General features: G+C 40.0%; 2 protein-coding genes across 3 annotated transcripts; one reads left to right on the top strand and one right to left on the bottom strand.

The window, feature by feature from the left end:
* Positions 1–13,276, bottom strand: rtf2 (replication termination factor 2). 2 transcript variants are annotated; one of them, XM_034585490.1, is made up of 8 exons: positions 13,119–13,276; positions 12,511–12,605; positions 12,312–12,405; positions 12,033–12,172; positions 11,487–11,565; positions 3,088–3,198; positions 2,869–2,923; positions 1–959 (listed from the first exon to the last, which is right to left on the bottom strand). In XM_034585490.1, the coding sequence occupies exons 1-8, from the start codon at positions 13,185–13,187 to the stop codon at positions 751–753; spliced, it is 852 nt and encodes a 283-aa protein (XP_034441381.1). In that variant the 5' UTR covers positions 13,188–13,276; the 3' UTR covers positions 1–750. The 2 variants fall into 2 exon arrangements, with proteins under 2 accessions (XP_034441381.1, XP_034441382.1); XM_034585491.1 differs by having other exon boundaries at positions 7–947.
* gcnt7 (glucosaminyl (N-acetyl) transferase family member 7) lies at positions 4,488–10,126 on the top strand. The gene is made up of 5 exons (XM_034585489.1): positions 4,488–4,815; positions 5,875–6,130; positions 6,305–7,046; positions 8,780–8,875; positions 9,296–10,126. Exons 2-5 carry the CDS (start codon positions 5,924–5,926, stop codon positions 9,538–9,540), a joined length of 1,290 nt encoding a protein of 429 aa, XP_034441380.1. The 5' UTR covers positions 4,488–4,815; positions 5,875–5,923; the 3' UTR covers positions 9,541–10,126.
* Positions 13,277–16,953: the final 3,677 nt, after the last annotated feature.

Here is a 16,953-nt window from a genome sequence, read left to right as displayed (position 1 = left end):
ACTGGAATAGAAAATTTATTTTTGACATTCGCTCAGAAGATGTACAATAAGAAAAGAAAAAAGGTCTGACTGTCCAACTGAAACAAGAAGAACAGAACATTTTTGAATCTCCATTAAAAAGTCCAACTGCCTGAAGAGGATTATATCTAAAAAAAAAAAAAAAAGAACATACAGTGTTCACTCATCACCCAGTAGGAGCTGCTTTAGAGATGTGGACCTGTGACACCGCAGAGCGACATCCAGCCTATATATAGGCTGTCCACTAGGAGACGGCAGAGTGACAGTGATGATGGAGTCACCCTGGCATCAATTCTCAAAGCACCGGTGGCTTAGGACACACTGATGCAGGGGAATACGTGGGGGAGGAATTAGGCGACAAAACAAAAGAGTCTGGACAGCTTGGGGAGCCATTAACAAAATGTTCACAACATGTAAACACTGAGCTGCTGGGGATCGGAGAGACAAGTAGGGAAGGAGTCCGCACATCGATGGCATTATTAAAAGGTCATGAGGGTTATGTGGGTGTATACTGTACGTGTGTGTCTGTTTGCATATACTCGTCTTTGGATTTTTGTGAGGGCCAAATTGGTTCCAAGCTCTCATTGTAAGGACAGTTTGATGGAGCGTGTGTGTGAGTGTGTGTTGGAGCTGGGTTTCCTGAACCAGATTCATCAGTAATCTATCGTAAATGGGTCACAATTTCTGGAGCAATCTAAAAATGGTGGTCTTTGCTTTACTGGGTGAGAGTTACTAGAAGTGATACGGGGTGTGGGTGACCCAGTTCGATGTCTGATCTTTAGTGCGCTTGGCGGAGCTGTGGGTCGTGAACAGGGACTTGAAGACTTCAGACTTCTCCTCCATTTTCTGGATGGACCTCTTGGTGCCGGACGCTGTCGAGGACTTTGGGTCTTCAGAGGAGCTGGAGGTTGCAGAGGTTCCAGCCACGTCTGGGTGGAGAAATGGCAAAAGAAATAAACAGGATAAGGAAGATTAGTACAAAGAAAAACAGGGCAAAGACAGAGAAAGGAAGGGAGTAAGACTGAAAATGGGAATATGAGGTTTACCTAAGTTTGTCTCTCCTTATTTTGTTATTTAATTTCCTTTCAGCCTGTTGATTTGTGAAGGAGCAGCGGATCTACAAACTATTTTTGAATGCTCTCTGGACTTTGAGGGCCTCACTAAAGACATAACTTGAAGGCCAACTGATTACAGAGGTTACCCACCGATCAATCACAACATTAAAACAAGTTTCTATCTTCTTAATGGCATCCTACTACAAAAGCCATAATCCACAGTGGAACAAAAGACTTTCAAAGGCATCAGATACACCAGGTTATACAGTGAAGACAATAATCAACGAGGGGAAAGATATGCCACCAAGATCAGGATGTTCCTCTAAAGATTAACAGACAAGGAGGAAACTGGTCAGGCTGCCAAGAGGCCTGTGGCAACAACAAATGAGCTGCAAGTATTCCCGTCAAGCGCTGGTTGCTCCATACGTGTTAAAACAAATTCTCCAGTATTCTTAGTGTGGCTAGTCCATGGGATAGGATCACAAGATGGAAGCTTTTTCTCACAGGGAGAAAAAAAAACAAATGGCAACAGCAAAAGAGGATTTAAGTTTCGGAATGACCCAGCAAGAGCCTCAAACTGAAAACCTGAGGTGACCCGTCGAGGGCTGTGCACCACTGCAATTTCATTTGACTGGAACGTTATTGCCAGGTAGGATGGAAAAATACTGCCAAGTCAAGATGTGCCGAGTTGATATGTTCCAATCCAAAAAACATGCTTCATCAAATTATTACTTAAAGATTGCGCCCACTAATGCATTAAGGTTTTCTATGATTTTCAACCATTTGAGTTTGTTTTTTCACTGGAATTTTATAAGTTACACAAACAAGTTCTAGACTGAAAAGTTCTGGAAATGGAAACCAATATACTCAATTAATTGACTAAATTGATTTTATATCACAAAAAAAGTGTGTAGACTTTTAAAATCCACTGTGTATGTTACTCTTGTATTCATTATTTATAATAAAAAGCCAATTAGAATATCAATATGTAGAATGACAAAAATGCATTTTCAACAGTCCCGGGGGCAGGACTCCTCAATATTTTAAGCAGAGTACTTTGCCCGAGTTGGAAGTATTATAGTTTTGTTTGTCTGTAATAATTAAAACAAAGTATAAGCTACATGACCGGCTAGACCCTGACTAGAGCTCAAGAGAGGGACGGAACCAGAATAGGACAATTTTATTAAGGATAATTCAATGTTCACATAGGAAACACAATTTGTCCAAAGATTTCTAAGTTTTGACTCAAGTAACTCAGCAACGAGTGCCTTTCAGCCAATGTCCTGTTCTGAGGACAAACAATAGTGGCGGTCTCGAATCTAACATCCATTAAAGCATGGCTCAGACTTCGAAAGCATTCTACCTACTCCAACAGCACTAGCACAAGTAAAATAGGGCAGATTTCAAACATGTATGAGATCAGGTTCTCTACATATCGGTCACTAAGTGAAAGATGTGTTTATTAAAATAGACATGATTAAATAATTGCAACCATCATTTAGACGATCACCTAACACAATACAAATGAGATGAGATGTGTTAGGATCCAGGTTACTTACCACAAGTTATATCACATCACCATGTTCTTAGTATTTACTGAGTATCTGTATTTCATGTGAGTTAAATGTTTGGAATAAACCACCAAACTCCACTACAGCACATTCAAAACAGGTATTCAAATAAATAAGGAGGAAAGGCTCCGGTGTTTTGTTAGCAGATGGATTTTGTTTATGTAAATGCTGAAGTGATTTATCTGAACAAAATAAATGATGCCTCCAACAGGCTTTACACAAACCTGCTGGTGTAGACACAGTCTCAGCCTGTTCAGTCACTTTGCTCTTCTTTGATTTCTAATACAGGACGGGAAATGTACTGATTAGAAAGGGTACATACAAATCATTCTCAAGACACCAATACAATGGTCAAGTTTATTCAACTGCAACCACTCACCCATCCACAGATTATTCTTTCATCATCTTAGATCATCTGTTATTCAAATACAATTTTAACTCACCTTTGTTTTGGCGTTGGCTCGCTTTGCTTCCATCTTCTCCCTCAGCTTCTCCCCCTCCTCCTTGGACCCATTGAGATATACGATGTCCTCGTGTTTAAACGGGTCCCCACACTGTAGCACAAACATGACACTTTGGTTAACTGCATGGAAATATATATATATAGAAAATAAATGTTGTGATATCTTAAATCACAAGTTGAACTCAGAAAACATAAGGTCTCAAGATGTTGATTTTGTTAAGTGACTTGAACCAGGATTTTGTATTTTTGTGATGGGGTAAAATGTACTACTGAATCACATATTGTGCCGACGTGGAACAACGTGTGATTCAGTTGTATTCTGTGGAAAGATGCCCTTTCCACAGAATACAGAATTAGTGGAATACCTCTTTGCACAACAGGTAGGAACATGTACTCTTACTTTCACTTGCAAAGCATTAGTTTGTTTATGCTGCCTTATGGAAATCCTAAGTAAAGTAAACATGCAAATTCAGTTACTCAGTCAGAAATGATGATACCCAGGAGACTTCATTGACCAAAGACGGCAAAGCAACTCACAGTCACACTGCAATGTACAATATCAGCAAGAAATAAATAGTATGAGCCTACTCTGTTTTTGTAATCGAGTTATATATTAAATATCTAAAGATCTTTCTGGTTTGGGGGTTTTAGTTGTCTGGGATTTACCTACGCAAGTGCAACTGATTCCTGATCAGTGGATTAAGCCATGTACAGTTTTACAGACGGTATATTATTGAATACCTGGATGACACATGAGTTATTTTATCAAGAGTTTGTAAATCTTTACAAGTACAAGGGAAAACACACCCATATACAAGCACAAATATCAAACCCAGAGTTACCAGCAGGGGATCTATTGTGTGGCCGTAATGCGGCCTCAGTGGGTGGGAACTCCAGCCATGTGCTCTGTTCAACACAAGAGGGATAATCTCAGGAGCTGACCAAGCAGCAAATAAATTCAGTGGGCGCTGCTCTGAAGTCAGTCACTCTGCTGTTGCTACTGCCCACAATGACACAGGCCACTGGTGAGCTGAGCACCTTATCATCGAGTCAGTGCACAAGTCGACCAGAACGTGTCTTTACCCGACAGGACAACGAGAAGGTGAACAAAACAGATTAACTGGTGGTGGGACACCGAGGAGAGTTTGATATGTGCACCTCCAACTGGGGAGATGATCTGGAATTTAACACATCTGAGAGAAAATAACTATGTGAAGAAACAACCCACCAGTGATTAGGAAACAGTATGAGGGAGGAGAGTGGTTAAAACCTTAGAGAGAGCGAGAGCGAGAGAGAGAGAGAGAGAGAGAGAGAGAGAGAGAGAGAGAGAGAGAGAGAGAGGGGGCGGGTGCGTAAGGTGCGACTGTGCCTGTGTGTCAGGTGTGTGCGTTATTGCTGGTAACCAGGCAGGGACGGACTCAATCTCATGGGGATGTGGGGGAAAGTGACTCAATACAACCGGAGAGAAATATCACGTAGAGACCAGACTAACGAACCAGTTTGGCTCAGACGTACGACAGGATCTGCGCCTGCTGATACCGCTGCTGTTGCTGCTCATGATGGGAATGACTTGTGTTCTTTGTCGTACTCTGGATGGATGATAACAAGACATGTGGAATATCTGTTGTGGTGACACAATGTTTGGAACAGGCGTCTGATGTCGGTTTACTTCTTCCTCGTACGGACTACAGACTGAACTGCCTCTAAGGTAACTGCCTAACCTTTGCCGCTCTTTGGATTTTTTTCTTTACACACTGTATTGTGATAAAGTAATAAATAAATATAAATATAATACCAAAGAAAATCAATCAGTATCAGTAGCATTGAGGTTAATCGAGCCGCAAATTCTTCCTTACTACGTGTAGGGTAGTAGCTGGTTTGTTAATAAGTGTAACTGAAGAGAGGGCTGCATCACTTACGGTAAAATTAGGGCTTATTCTCAATAAAGACACTAAATAATAACACTGAAGTATTAAGATGTCAATTTTGTGAATTTGGCGTACAAATGCTAACCTTATTACACATCACATAGTAACTTAATAAGGAGTATAAATGTCAAGTATAATATCCTTCCTAGGCTATTAAATGCAAAAACAACAATACTACATAGTTTTACAACATGCACTGTAAGTTATCACATCTAATGACAGGAAGCAGACGTGTAAATGATTCTGAAATCAGTTTGAAACCTTTTGGCTATCTTTATATCTCACAAAAATGTTTTATGTTTACTTATTGCTATCTGTTGTGCCTTGCACATGTAGGTCCTGAGTTTTTAAATGATTTTTTTATTCAGTGAGTCAACTTCACTTTCATTATTTTGAGCAATTAATGAACATCAGTTATTTGTTAAACGTAAAAAAAACAACCAATATTTTCAATGACCCAGACTTAAAATATTTAGTTTTTGCTTGGAATCTGTTTTATCTTGTGTTTTTGTTGGAGTAGTAGAGTCACAACATCTCTTTACATGTGAGAATTATTCCAGAATGATTAAGAAAATCTTACGAAAAGGGATAAATATACACACACACACCTATTTTCTGCGGAGAGTAAGAACATTTCTGCGCACATATTAGTGAATGAGGCCCATTGTCTCTGAAAATAATTATGAAAAGACTAAATCTGGTGCACTAAACTATATTTCTTTTTCAACCTAAAAACTGTCTTCATCTATTAGTGCTAACCTACATAATTAACCCTATTCAACATCCCTTGGGGTTCAGGACCCGAATGAAAATAACCAATCTAAATGTCTTTTTTGCAGGAGTTGTATCTGTGGTGGTGCTTTCTGGATACGGTGAAGTGGGGCTATTATGTGGCAGCTTGAAGGGGCAAAATGCAGCTTCCTGTTTTGCCTGGGAATGAGTATTATTATTTGTTCCGTCATTTACTTGAGGGCCAGTATACCGACAGCACCCAAGCCTTCAGAGCCTTCAAGTTGCAGGCCCTTTTCCACTGAATGTAAAGCTGTTCTGCCCGGCACTGAGATAGGAGTCGAATGGCTCCGCCGTGACTGCCAGGTAAGCTTTATTTTATTGTCTATCTTCTTTCTGAAATAAACATTAAAGGGGCAGGGAAGCAAACTCAGGAAAGAAAAAGAAGTATACTGACAAATACCAGTAGAGACACTTTAAAAGTTATATGAGTAAAATTAAGTTTTTATAAAAGTTGTATTGTATTACTCTTGTCTGCAGGTGGAAAGCTATATCCTGAATAGCCACCTGCAGTGTTCCAATTTGACCAGAGAGCTGCACTTCATCACAAGACCTCTGAGCCGTGAGGAGGAAGACTACCCTTTAGCATTCATTTTGACTGTTCACAAAGAGCTGGAGGTTTTTGTGCGCCTGCTGCGGGCCATTTACATGCCACAGAATGTCTACTGTATTCACGTGGATGCTAAGGCTCCATGGGAGTACCAGGAGGCTATACGGAAGCTAGTCAGCTGCTTTCAAAACACTTTCCTCTCCAGCCACAGCGAGACAGTGACCTACGCTGGGTTTTCCCGTCTGCAAGCAGATGTGAACTGCATGAGGGATCTTGCAAAGTCCAAGATAGGCTGGAGGAAGGTGGTGAATCTGTGTGGACAGGATTTCCCTGTCAAAAGCAACCTGGAACTGGTGCAGTACATGCAGAGCAAAGAGTGGAGGGACAGAAACATGACGCCTGGGGTGAAGCAGCCGGTGTCTATGAGGCACAGGACAGAGCTCGAGCACATTGAGATCACAGGCTCACATGTTGTTCTGAAAGGGATGGGGCTGAAGAAAGGTCCTCCTCCACACAATCTGCAAGTTTACTTTGGAACAGCCTACTATGCTCTCACGAGGCCCTTTGTCGATTTTGTTCTAAAAAGCCCAATAGCTCGGGATCTCTTGGAGTGGTCCATAGACACGTTCAGCCCAGACGAGCACTACTGGGTGACACTCAACCACGTCAAAGGTAGACTTTGTTTTGAATTGCTACACAGACACGCTCCCACTGCTGCTAACATTACTTTTCTGCACAACAAATACCAGTATAAAGCTATTAATTATTAACTGGTCTGATTATAATATGTAAACACTCGGGAGCTGAGACACAATACAATCAAGGTCAAACTTCACATTTGACTGTTGGTCTAGTAGAGTAAAGTAACACTTCATTGTCCCAGAGTACGTATTTACATACCTACACAAAGAAGCATTAGTATACAGGTTAAGGCCAAAATCAAGGTTGTCAAATTGTCACTCAGATCAGTAGAACAAGAGAATTTAAATAAGGAAATCAAAGGACAGGAGGCAACGAATCACATCCTCAGCTAATCAAAGGCCAAAACATATTTGTTAAAAGCCAAAAGCTGATGCAATAAATTACCTTATGTATCTTTCACAACCCTATACAAAAACAGTGCTGACAGTCCAATAAGACGACCTCTGGATACAAGTGGTCAGTGACCAGTCAGCAAGCTATAGTTTCTCTATATTCTTTTCTCATATTCTTCTCTGAGGTATGTCACACATTTCGTTGCTCTGATTGGTAAAAGGTCGGCTCTCTATAATTTGATAATGTTCCTACAATCCCAGGCTGAAGCAGACTTACTGGACCTCTGTCACCGGTTCCCTTTAATAATGGTCAGAGCAAAAGAAGAAACTCTCTTATGAAATCAGTGGTAGGAAAGACTGTTCATTAAACAGACAAATTCATCTACCACTGGACCATGACTCTGCTCTTCACTGTGTAATAAGATGACGATTACAGAATCAAACGTAAGAACAGACCAGTCTTATGCCATTAAGCACCTAATTGGTCTGGCATTAGTCATTACTGTTCAAGAAGAATAAAAGTGGGGAAAGGATGCAGCCCTGAGGGGGCCCAGTGAAGGATGAGAGTGTACTAGATATAGATCTACTAGAACATTCACTTGAACTCTCTGTTCTCGGTTTGTAATACATGAAGGAAACAACACTTTTTATTCATTTGAGGTTTGACTGGTGCTTGTTTAATTAATTTATCTTGTTGTGCCCTTCAGCGATGATTTAATGGCACCCGACTGGAGAATTAGCACCACCGGCTGATTATCTCAATGCAGCCAACTGTTAATATTCCCATAAGAGTCCTGGATTCACATTAGCAGTCATTAACATTTTCTTTTACAGATTTTAAGGACATCCAGTTAAAATTTTCCCTAAATTTCCACAATTGTAATTGTTGCACACTGTAGGTTGCTGTCATTTCTCACACTTGCTCGAGTCCCAAGAGATCAAATTTTTAGTGAAATAAAATTTCCTCCTACACCAATTGAGAAACATATTAATACTACCATTGGTCTTGATTAGGGAACTGGCCTAAAATTTATCCTTGAGTTGAAATGTCACGACAGACTTGAAATGATCAATACTGATATTGCTTTGTCAAACAAGAGACTCGTGCAGTTCAGAGGGGGAGAGTGTAACAAGGCTTATATACTGTAAAACTCAAATAGAATTCCATCTACTATTTTATCTGTGCAAAATCTCTTGAAGGAGTCCTCCAAGGGAGGGAAACGCTCCAGCAAGTTCCCCGTTTCTATGTGAAGCATCCTGTTCATTCTCCCACGCTGTGCATGTACCACTCCCAAATAGGGCTACGTAAACCCCAAGAATTCAATTATCTTGTATAACAATGATTTGTGTGATCTGATTATGTGTTTAAAGAAGCTCCAGGCAGCCACATAAATGGAGATTGGGAAGGAGACATCCGGGCAATCAAGTGGAAGGATCAAGAGGGGAATACACATAATGGCTGCAAAGGTACAGTACTGCAGAGCATGTCAGTTTATAGAGGTACTAATTTATTGATTAATAACTGTACTACAAGGCTTAACTATGGTCTAGCTTCATTCCTGGTGCTAGGAAAATCATATTAAATACTCTTACGTAATTTGCAAACAACCATTTATTGCCAAGACAGTACATTTTTGGTCCTATATATGGCCTTTTGTCTGCAAACAGGATTATAGGACCATTTACTGGCTAAGGCAACTCAAGATTTACTAAACAGAAGAACTGATAGGAGGATTAATTTGATATGAAGTCCCCTGTAATAGGTTTAGTCTGTGCTTCATATGACCTTTTACTGGTAGAAGATATGATTTTTATGTAACAATGAAATACACACAGCGGGGTCCAAAAGACTGAGACCACTAATGGAATGTTGATGTTACTTTCCAGGGCACTATGTACGAGACATCTGTATCTATGGAATGGAGGACCTGCCTTGGATCATTGAAAGGAACAGCATGTTTGCCAATAAGTTTGAGAGAGACACCTTTCCTGAGGTGCTGGACTGTCTGGAGCAGTGGCACAGAAACAAGGTGCTCAGCCAGTCGACTGTTCCCATAGAGCCATCATGGCTGCTGGCTACACAGAGCAACTCAAGCAGCAGCAGCTACTTTAACAGCAGTGCTCGAGCATGACATCGCTGTTGACATCCTCGGCAAAAGACTGGTTACATTGCAGTTCAGATGAGTTGCAATTCCAAAAGGTGTGAGCAGGAAAATACTGCGCTGAGAACAACGGGATGATGCACTGTACATGCCCTAAGTCTGTAGCTTGACTACTGTTCATTGATATATTTGCCTATATATTATTTTTATAACCAGGGGATAATTTATATATATCAGAGAATTGAAATCTCTTTGCTGTACCGTCATGCATTCAGAGCAAGTGTACGACTCCTTATAAGAAACATGCAAGTCAAAAAATAATACCATTTGGGACAACTAGAAGACACAAAGTATTGAATAAACCACTGTATATAGACTTAATATTGTTTAATTGAATCAAATATGCAATGTTGTTCAATTCAATATTTGTCAGTATGTTGTCCAGTTTGACAAAGTTATGTCTGTCAAATCCTTATTTAATGAATTCAGGAGTTGGTGTAAAGAAATAAAGACAAATACAAGAATAAGCTCTGTTCTCTTTTTCTCTCTTTGCTTCATACTAATGTTCACTTTAATGTGTGCAACTTATGTCAGAGTGATTGTGGAGGTTATATCCCTGAGTATATTGTGTTTAAAAAATAAATAAAGAGTAAGAGTTGTTTCTTTCCAAAATACTTTACAAAGCTACTCAATTCAAAAGGTAATTTAAATAGTTTTCTTCAAAATTAAGGTCAGTTGTATTTCTTAATACAACTCGTTTTTCAGACAGTTTCCAACCAGGAGCACTGTGGTTTCAGAATCTGTTCCGTGCAAAGTCAAAAAACTGATCTGTGCTGATATACTTTCACGTCAACAGATAAAACTATGGTGACTCTATATCCTTTACACTGCCCTTATTCAAAATTGTGTCACTGTCACAGAGTGGTTGAAAAGAGAGACAGACATTTACCTGTACCCATGACTATAGACATATAGTTTGACTACTACAGCTTTTAGTTTAAATGTTCCTTTCAAGTGTAACCTGTGTGGTTGAAATTTATCTCGAGATGTGAAATAAAGAGTTTCTCAGACCGGAGTTGTCTTTGAGTTGTTAATACTAAGCTCTGCAGAGGGTTACACATTCAGCAAGGGTGCTCAAAGTGGAACTCCCCAAAGTCAAAAAAAGCAGGTTCTTATACATAGTGGTGTTTCAGGGTATATACATTGTTTATGGTCACAAGTAATCTGGTAGACAGATAAACATCTACTTCTATGAATAGAGGAAGGTGTTTCAGGGCATACACATTGTTTGTAGTCACATCTAATCTGGTAGACAGATAAACATCTACTTCTACGAATAGATTTCAGACGTCATGGTCCACAGGAGAAGTGATGCATCACAGTAGTAAGACACTGATCACTGAAAGTTTCCATTACACGTGTTAATTCTGAAAACCGAGTTTATTTCTGTGCTGAGGCCATAGACCGCATACGAGGGTGTTTATCTCTGCAGGAAAAACTGACACAGGCTTTCAACTTACAAAGACATGGCATTCATCAATATACGAACACAGATGTCTGCAGTTTAGAACATGTCATGAATCTGGCGTAGAGTTTTCTTAGAAAACTTCCTCAAAAAACATTTAACAAAAATTTTAAGGAAGATATTGGTGAATGAGGCCCAAAGTTCATTTTTGAGCAGAGATGATTTACACTAATAAAAAAATTTACACTTTGTCAGCAGTGTACGATTTTTTATATATATATATATCTCAAGTATTGTCAATTGTACAGGAAGCAACAATATGTAGCCATATTCTGATGAGTCATCCCATAAACGATGTGCATTTTAAGGGAGTTATTCAGTAATTAAGTTCTTTCATGTCTGTGAAATTTGTATATCATCTACAAAGTTACTACAGGCTACACAAACAAAAGAGGGAATGGTTAAACAGGAGTGACAGCCACAGGGAGAGTCAGGATGAAATAATGCTCACCTTATGGCAGATTTCTGTCTTGACCTCCTTCAGGGCCCGGTCTGAGAAGACACAGCCACATGTTTGCAGGTAACAAAACCTGAAGAAAAAGAAAATATATACTGATTATAATAATATAATAAAATAATATTAAAAAAGAAATGCTTCTTTCTTGAACTTTCCCAGTCTTTCTGTCTTTGGCTTTGACCTGTACAAAGTGAACACAAATTATAACTGAGCTCTTCTGTGTTTTTGAGTAGATACTGGTGATGGGAACTGATTAGTGTCATAACAATATATAGCTTATTTTAACTTAATACTGAATGTCATACAAGCAAATAAATCATAACACAGCTCATGTTAGACACAGAGGTCTGTAGAAAACACACCAATAGAGATGTCCTGAATTTAATGGAATATTGTGATCAAATGTCACTGAGCCAGGAAGCTAATGGGTCTACAGCTGCACAAGATTGAATGGAGAGCCTTCCTTTAAATTATTTCTCGTTGTGCTCAAAAATTGTGATTGATGAGTATTCCTGGGTTCTTCTACTTGATGTTGTTTACCTGTGCTTGCCATTCATCTCCAACCCAACAACAGGGCAAATAAACATGCCACAGTTGATGTCCTCATAACGGTCTCCTTTAGCATTTCTTCTTTCTCCCTCCCACTCAGGGTTATCGATCAAGTTCAGCTCCTTTATGTCCTGGAAATGGAGAGGAGGAATAGTCATGTACTGAAGCACGAAACCACACATGAAATCTAGGAGAAACGCACATAGGCATAAACCCCAATACACATCAGAAACTTTGCAGAAAGATTTCAGAGACATCGTTGTGCAGTACCTTTATCCCACGGATGTGTGTAACAGTCTCAATGTTGGGTCTCTCTGCAGTTTTATCCAGAAGATATTCAATGATAGCATCTTTGTTAAAGAGCCTGAAACATAGCACAGTTCAAACGTTAAGTGCATTGTGAGTTTCATGGTTGTAACAAGGCCGATGATTTAGCCTGAGTGACGATGGACATGATGTCAACCCTCACCTTCCCAGGTCACAGGAAACGATGGGACGTCTGAGTTTCTCCTGGCTCAAGGCACAGTATTTCCATTTGGCGGCCAACTCTGCATTTTTATCGACCTACAGGCACAATCAAAGCACTTCAATCAAATCACGTTCCACGGAGACAGCCAACGTCACGAGCCCATGATATCTGTCAGTGTTCTGCATTATACACATGCAAATACTGTACAGGATTTAGTAAAGCATTCAATCACTAGCTGCTAAACACTGTGATTTCTGCGTCTCTTATAAACCAAATTCCTCAGGACGACGTGTCCCACTTAACAGATAAATTACGTAAAGGATTTACAGTATTAAGTCTTTTAGCTTTGCCCTCGATGACGAATGTACTATAATCGTTAGCTGTTATATTTTAAAGGACAGTTAGCTGGCTTGTTAGCTTAACTTCGTGTACATGTCGTGTTCGACAGGACATTGAACACGTTCATTATGTGGTATATCATTTATTGGTTTACAAGATCAAAGGCTCAAAATAATGCAGTTAGCATGCTAGCTGGCTAGCGGTTAGCATTCGTCAGACAGACGTCCACATCGTCACAAGGAGAAAAAAACAAAACAAACATAACGAACCTTCTCGACTTTTTTCGGGCCTTTCACCAACTCGTGCCTTTTGGGAATTGTACCACCGTCACATCCCATCCTGAAAAGCCGACCTGAAACGTCTAAACACCGGGTTAGCTCGTTGTGCGTCACAGCTACACGCAGACAGGAAGTCCCCGGGTTGTAAACAAACTTACGAGTGAGCTGCAACTCTCGCGAGATGTGCGGCCGAGCTGATGTCGCCATCCAGCGGCTGAATGCGGTAAAAACTCAAACCCCAATTCAGGCGTGTTTTCTCTCTGCAGCCACAGAGCGGAGGCATCGCTCCAAACAAGACTATTGTAGTTTCTGTTCAGCCAGCAGCTCTGATGGAAGATTGAAATTGATCAGTTACCATTAAAAAATACATCAAAACATTTAAAAAAAATAGAAAGATCAAATCAAATATACTTTATTGCCCCGATGGAGAAATATGTCTTGGGCCAAAGTGCTACAGCAGCTGCAGAACCGTATATTGTGCAACAAACAGTAAAAAACACTACACGAGGAGATATGTGTGCGACCCAGAATAATAATGCACAATAAAAGTGAGTTGAAGTTTTCACCTGCACTAAAAAAACTTTAAAAGATAAAACACAAAAAGAATATAACACATGAAAGATGAAAAAAAAAAAACTGGCATTAAAACCTAAAAACCAGAGTTTAAAATGTGCGGGACAAAGTGCAAAGGTTAAACATGGCCGAATCAACATGTTTCCTCATTGAGTAGTGTGATAGACTTTGGGATGAATGACAGCTTGAGGCGGTTGGACTTACACTCATAGGCTCTGTAACGTCTGCCTGATGGTAACCGGTCAAACAATGTGTGTGACGGGTAATTAAGGATCCTATCTCCTAGTCTGACCACAGAACCTTTAGATGGTCTGAAGGGAAGTATTGTCCTTTTTCCCCATCACCTTCATAGCCGTTCAGCAACTATTTAACAAGAAGAACTTTAGATGATAATCTTTTATGATGGTTTTGATTACTGCACAAGTATTTGTAAAATAGTAAGTAAGTAGATGCAAAGAATAGGATCTTCTCAAGCAGAAAAATACTGAACTGAGAAAGGATGATGCACCGTACACTTCCTAAGTCTGTAGCATGACGACTGTTCACTCATATATTTGTCTATTTGTTGTTTTGATATCCAGGGAAATTAAGTCTCTTCCCTATCCTTGGGACAATTAAAAGACACAAAATATTGAATAAACTGCTGTATATAGACTTAATATTGTTAAATTGAATACAAAATGCTATGTTGTTTAATTTAATATTTGTCAGTATTAAGTCCAGTTTGACAAACAAACTTTTGTCCGTCAATCCTTTTTTTCAGGAGTTGTTGAAAACAAAGAAATAAAGACAAGAATAAGCTCTATTCTCTTATTCTCCCTCTTATGAGGGATTTGATTACTGCGCAAGCGTATATTTGTAAAACCAACAAGTACAGGCAGAGAAGAGGATCTATTAAGGTAAGAAGGATAAATATGTTACAGGAAGAAAAGGAAGGTTTTGTGATGGTACTCTAATATCATAAAATCTTTATAAAATGTATTCTAGCAAAAAATTTGAGAAACATGTATTCAGTATTGCCATGAGAAAATCATGTTAACAGTAAACCAATAAAAATGCTATAACCAAACATGGTCCTACATAAACCACCATACACTATTGTAGTTGTGCATGTAATTATGAAAAAAAAAAAACTTCCCCCACATTACTTCACTCCTCAGCCGCCCATCCATCCATGAAACGTTCTCAGTCAGCCATTAAACCCAGGACTAGTAAGTGACATTAGTCTGGCTCTCAGACCCGGTGTCAGAGTGGTCTAAAGATGAAAGTTTCCTTGGAAGATAGTTCAATGAGTGCTAATGAGATCTGTTTCCTGTGCCTTGCAGGCTGCAGATTAGTTTACTATCGATGGCGCTGTCCAAGAGCGACCATTAGTTTGGGGAATACCCCACCGGAGACATCTCTGGCAGCATGACTGATAATCGGAGTTGAAGAGAAGACGGAATAAAAACAGACTGTTTGACTTCATTTTGGCCGAAAAAGTAGATTTCGACCTCTTTGTGTTCACCACCCACGGGCAGCTGCTGCTGCGGTTTAGCGAAATGAACAGACACAAACACAAAAACATTTCTCCATTCTGCCCGTTGGTTCGATTGGTTCTTCCTGTAAATTATAAATTGTGTTATGTGTCTTATTGAATTTCCCCCCTTTCTCACACAGAGCTAAATGTTTAGTATGGATTTTCATTAGAGACATTGGAGTGAAAGCTCTGTTAGCAAACTATCTTGGAGAGAGTGGAGGGCCCCGGGCTGATGGTGGAAACCAACACCTCAAGAACGTGCACTGAACAATGGCCACTGGACAAAAGGAGACAAGAACAATGGTCCGCTGTCTCCGTCTTGCAAGTTTTGTTGTTTTCAAAACTTCAGAATTAGAGCTTTCTGGGGAACAGTGTCGTTATTTTTAGGGTGAAAGTTTGTTCACTATGCCTTGTGCCTGATGCACCTGATCATAAAAAACTTACTGAGAGGTAACATGCTTTTTTTTACTCCTTTCAGCTTTAATCCAAGATACAAATTGCACGAATAAACCCACAGTATTTTGGAATTCCAAGGGGTAATCCATAAATGTCTGTTAATGCTGGAGCTGCACGGCTAAAAGTTCATAGTTCTTCTCCTTTACTCGATGAGTTCAGACATCACAGTTTTCATGTGATCGAGAAAGATGTGAGTTATCTGAACACACACAGACGCCCTGGCATGAAAGTAAAATGACAATAGGGATCGGGTCGCAAAAAATTATCATTATTATTGCACATTACCGCAAACTAGATGGTCATTTTTTTGAATGATTATCATCCCAATCTGTTCAAATAGTTTGTCACTTAGGAAATGAGGCAGCAGTGTACAAATGGGTTTACTCCAACCAAGGATGTTATGTTTTCACCCCGGTCTGTTTGTTTATTGGTTGGTTTGAAAGCTAGATTATCCAAAACTACTGGATGGATTACCATGAAACTTTGTGGAAGGATGCGGTATGTGTCAGGAAAGAACTCATTCATTCGTGGTGCGGATCTGGAACATTGTGAGATGAGTGGGTGTTTTTAATTTTTTTGTACGTTTTCACAGATCTCTCAGGGAATAATTCATGGGTCTTGATGAAAAAAAATGGCATATTTAAAGGACTGATACCTGTGCGTGTGTGTAATCTGGTGCAGCTTGATTAGATTTAAGGGGAATGTTGGGCTTGGTGGAGGTATGTGCTCTGCTAAGTGCCTTTCGAGTTCATTTAGTTTATCAGATCTGACAAATCCAAAGCCAGAATGTGTCACTGCCAGTAGATCCTGATTTTAACCGATCACATCTTCTCTTAACGGTTGAATCTGAAGAGTTTCCTCCCAGATCTCCCCCTCTGACCGACCCTCCCACCACACACACTCATATCCTCCTCACCCGCTGTGGTGCTGCTCAGCACGGCTGACCCAAAGAAAACCCCAACCACCAAGCGCCCATCCAACCTCATGTTTATACTTCCATGATGAGTCCAACCTGCCCAATCAGACTTCCCCTGACTGGCCTTGAACTGAAACTGTATACATCTTAACCATCCCAGCCATCCGAAGCAGCCAGTGGAGACCAAGGCTGCATTAATTGCACCAACCAGTGCTGGTAGAGCACCGAGTCCAATGCATTTAGCGTCTCTAATTGGGGAGGAATTGCTTTGTTTACACTGGCGGTAGTGGATAGAGCCGGACCTTCTGCAGCCAACCGAGCTAAAGCTCGAGGAAGGAGGAGTCTGGATCTGCCTCGTCCCT

Source organism: Hippoglossus hippoglossus, chromosome 5 (assembly GCF_009819705.1).
Source record: "Hippoglossus hippoglossus isolate fHipHip1 chromosome 5, fHipHip1.pri, whole genome shotgun sequence".
Classification (NCBI taxonomy): domain Eukaryota; kingdom Metazoa; phylum Chordata; class Actinopteri; order Pleuronectiformes; family Pleuronectidae; genus Hippoglossus; species Hippoglossus hippoglossus.
The sequence above is the reverse complement of the archived record's forward strand: the minus strand, read 5'-3'. Positions and strand labels throughout refer to the sequence as shown.

Coding starts and splice junctions, on each gene's coding strand:
- rtf2 (XM_034585490.1), bottom strand. CDS start 13,187: ATGGGATGTGACGGTGGTACAATTCCCAAAAGGCACGAGTTGGTGAAA. Junction 12,173..12,311: donor CACACATCCGTGGGATAAAG/GTACTGCACAAC, acceptor CTCCATTTCCAG/GACATAAAGGAGCTGAACTT. Junction 11,566..12,032: donor GAGATGAATGGCAAGCACAG/GTAAACAACATC, acceptor CTTTTTCTTCAG/GTTTTGTTACCTGCAAACAT.
- gcnt7 (XM_034585489.1), top strand. CDS start 5,924: ATGTGGCAGCTTGAAGGGGCAAAATGCAGCTTCCTGTTTTGCCTGGGA. Junction 6,131..6,304: donor GGCTCCGCCGTGACTGCCAG/GTAAGCTTTATT, acceptor TCTTGTCTGCAG/GTGGAAAGCTATATCCTGAA. Junction 8,876..9,295: donor TACACATAATGGCTGCAAAG/GTACAGTACTGC, acceptor GTTACTTTCCAG/GGCACTATGTACGAGACATC.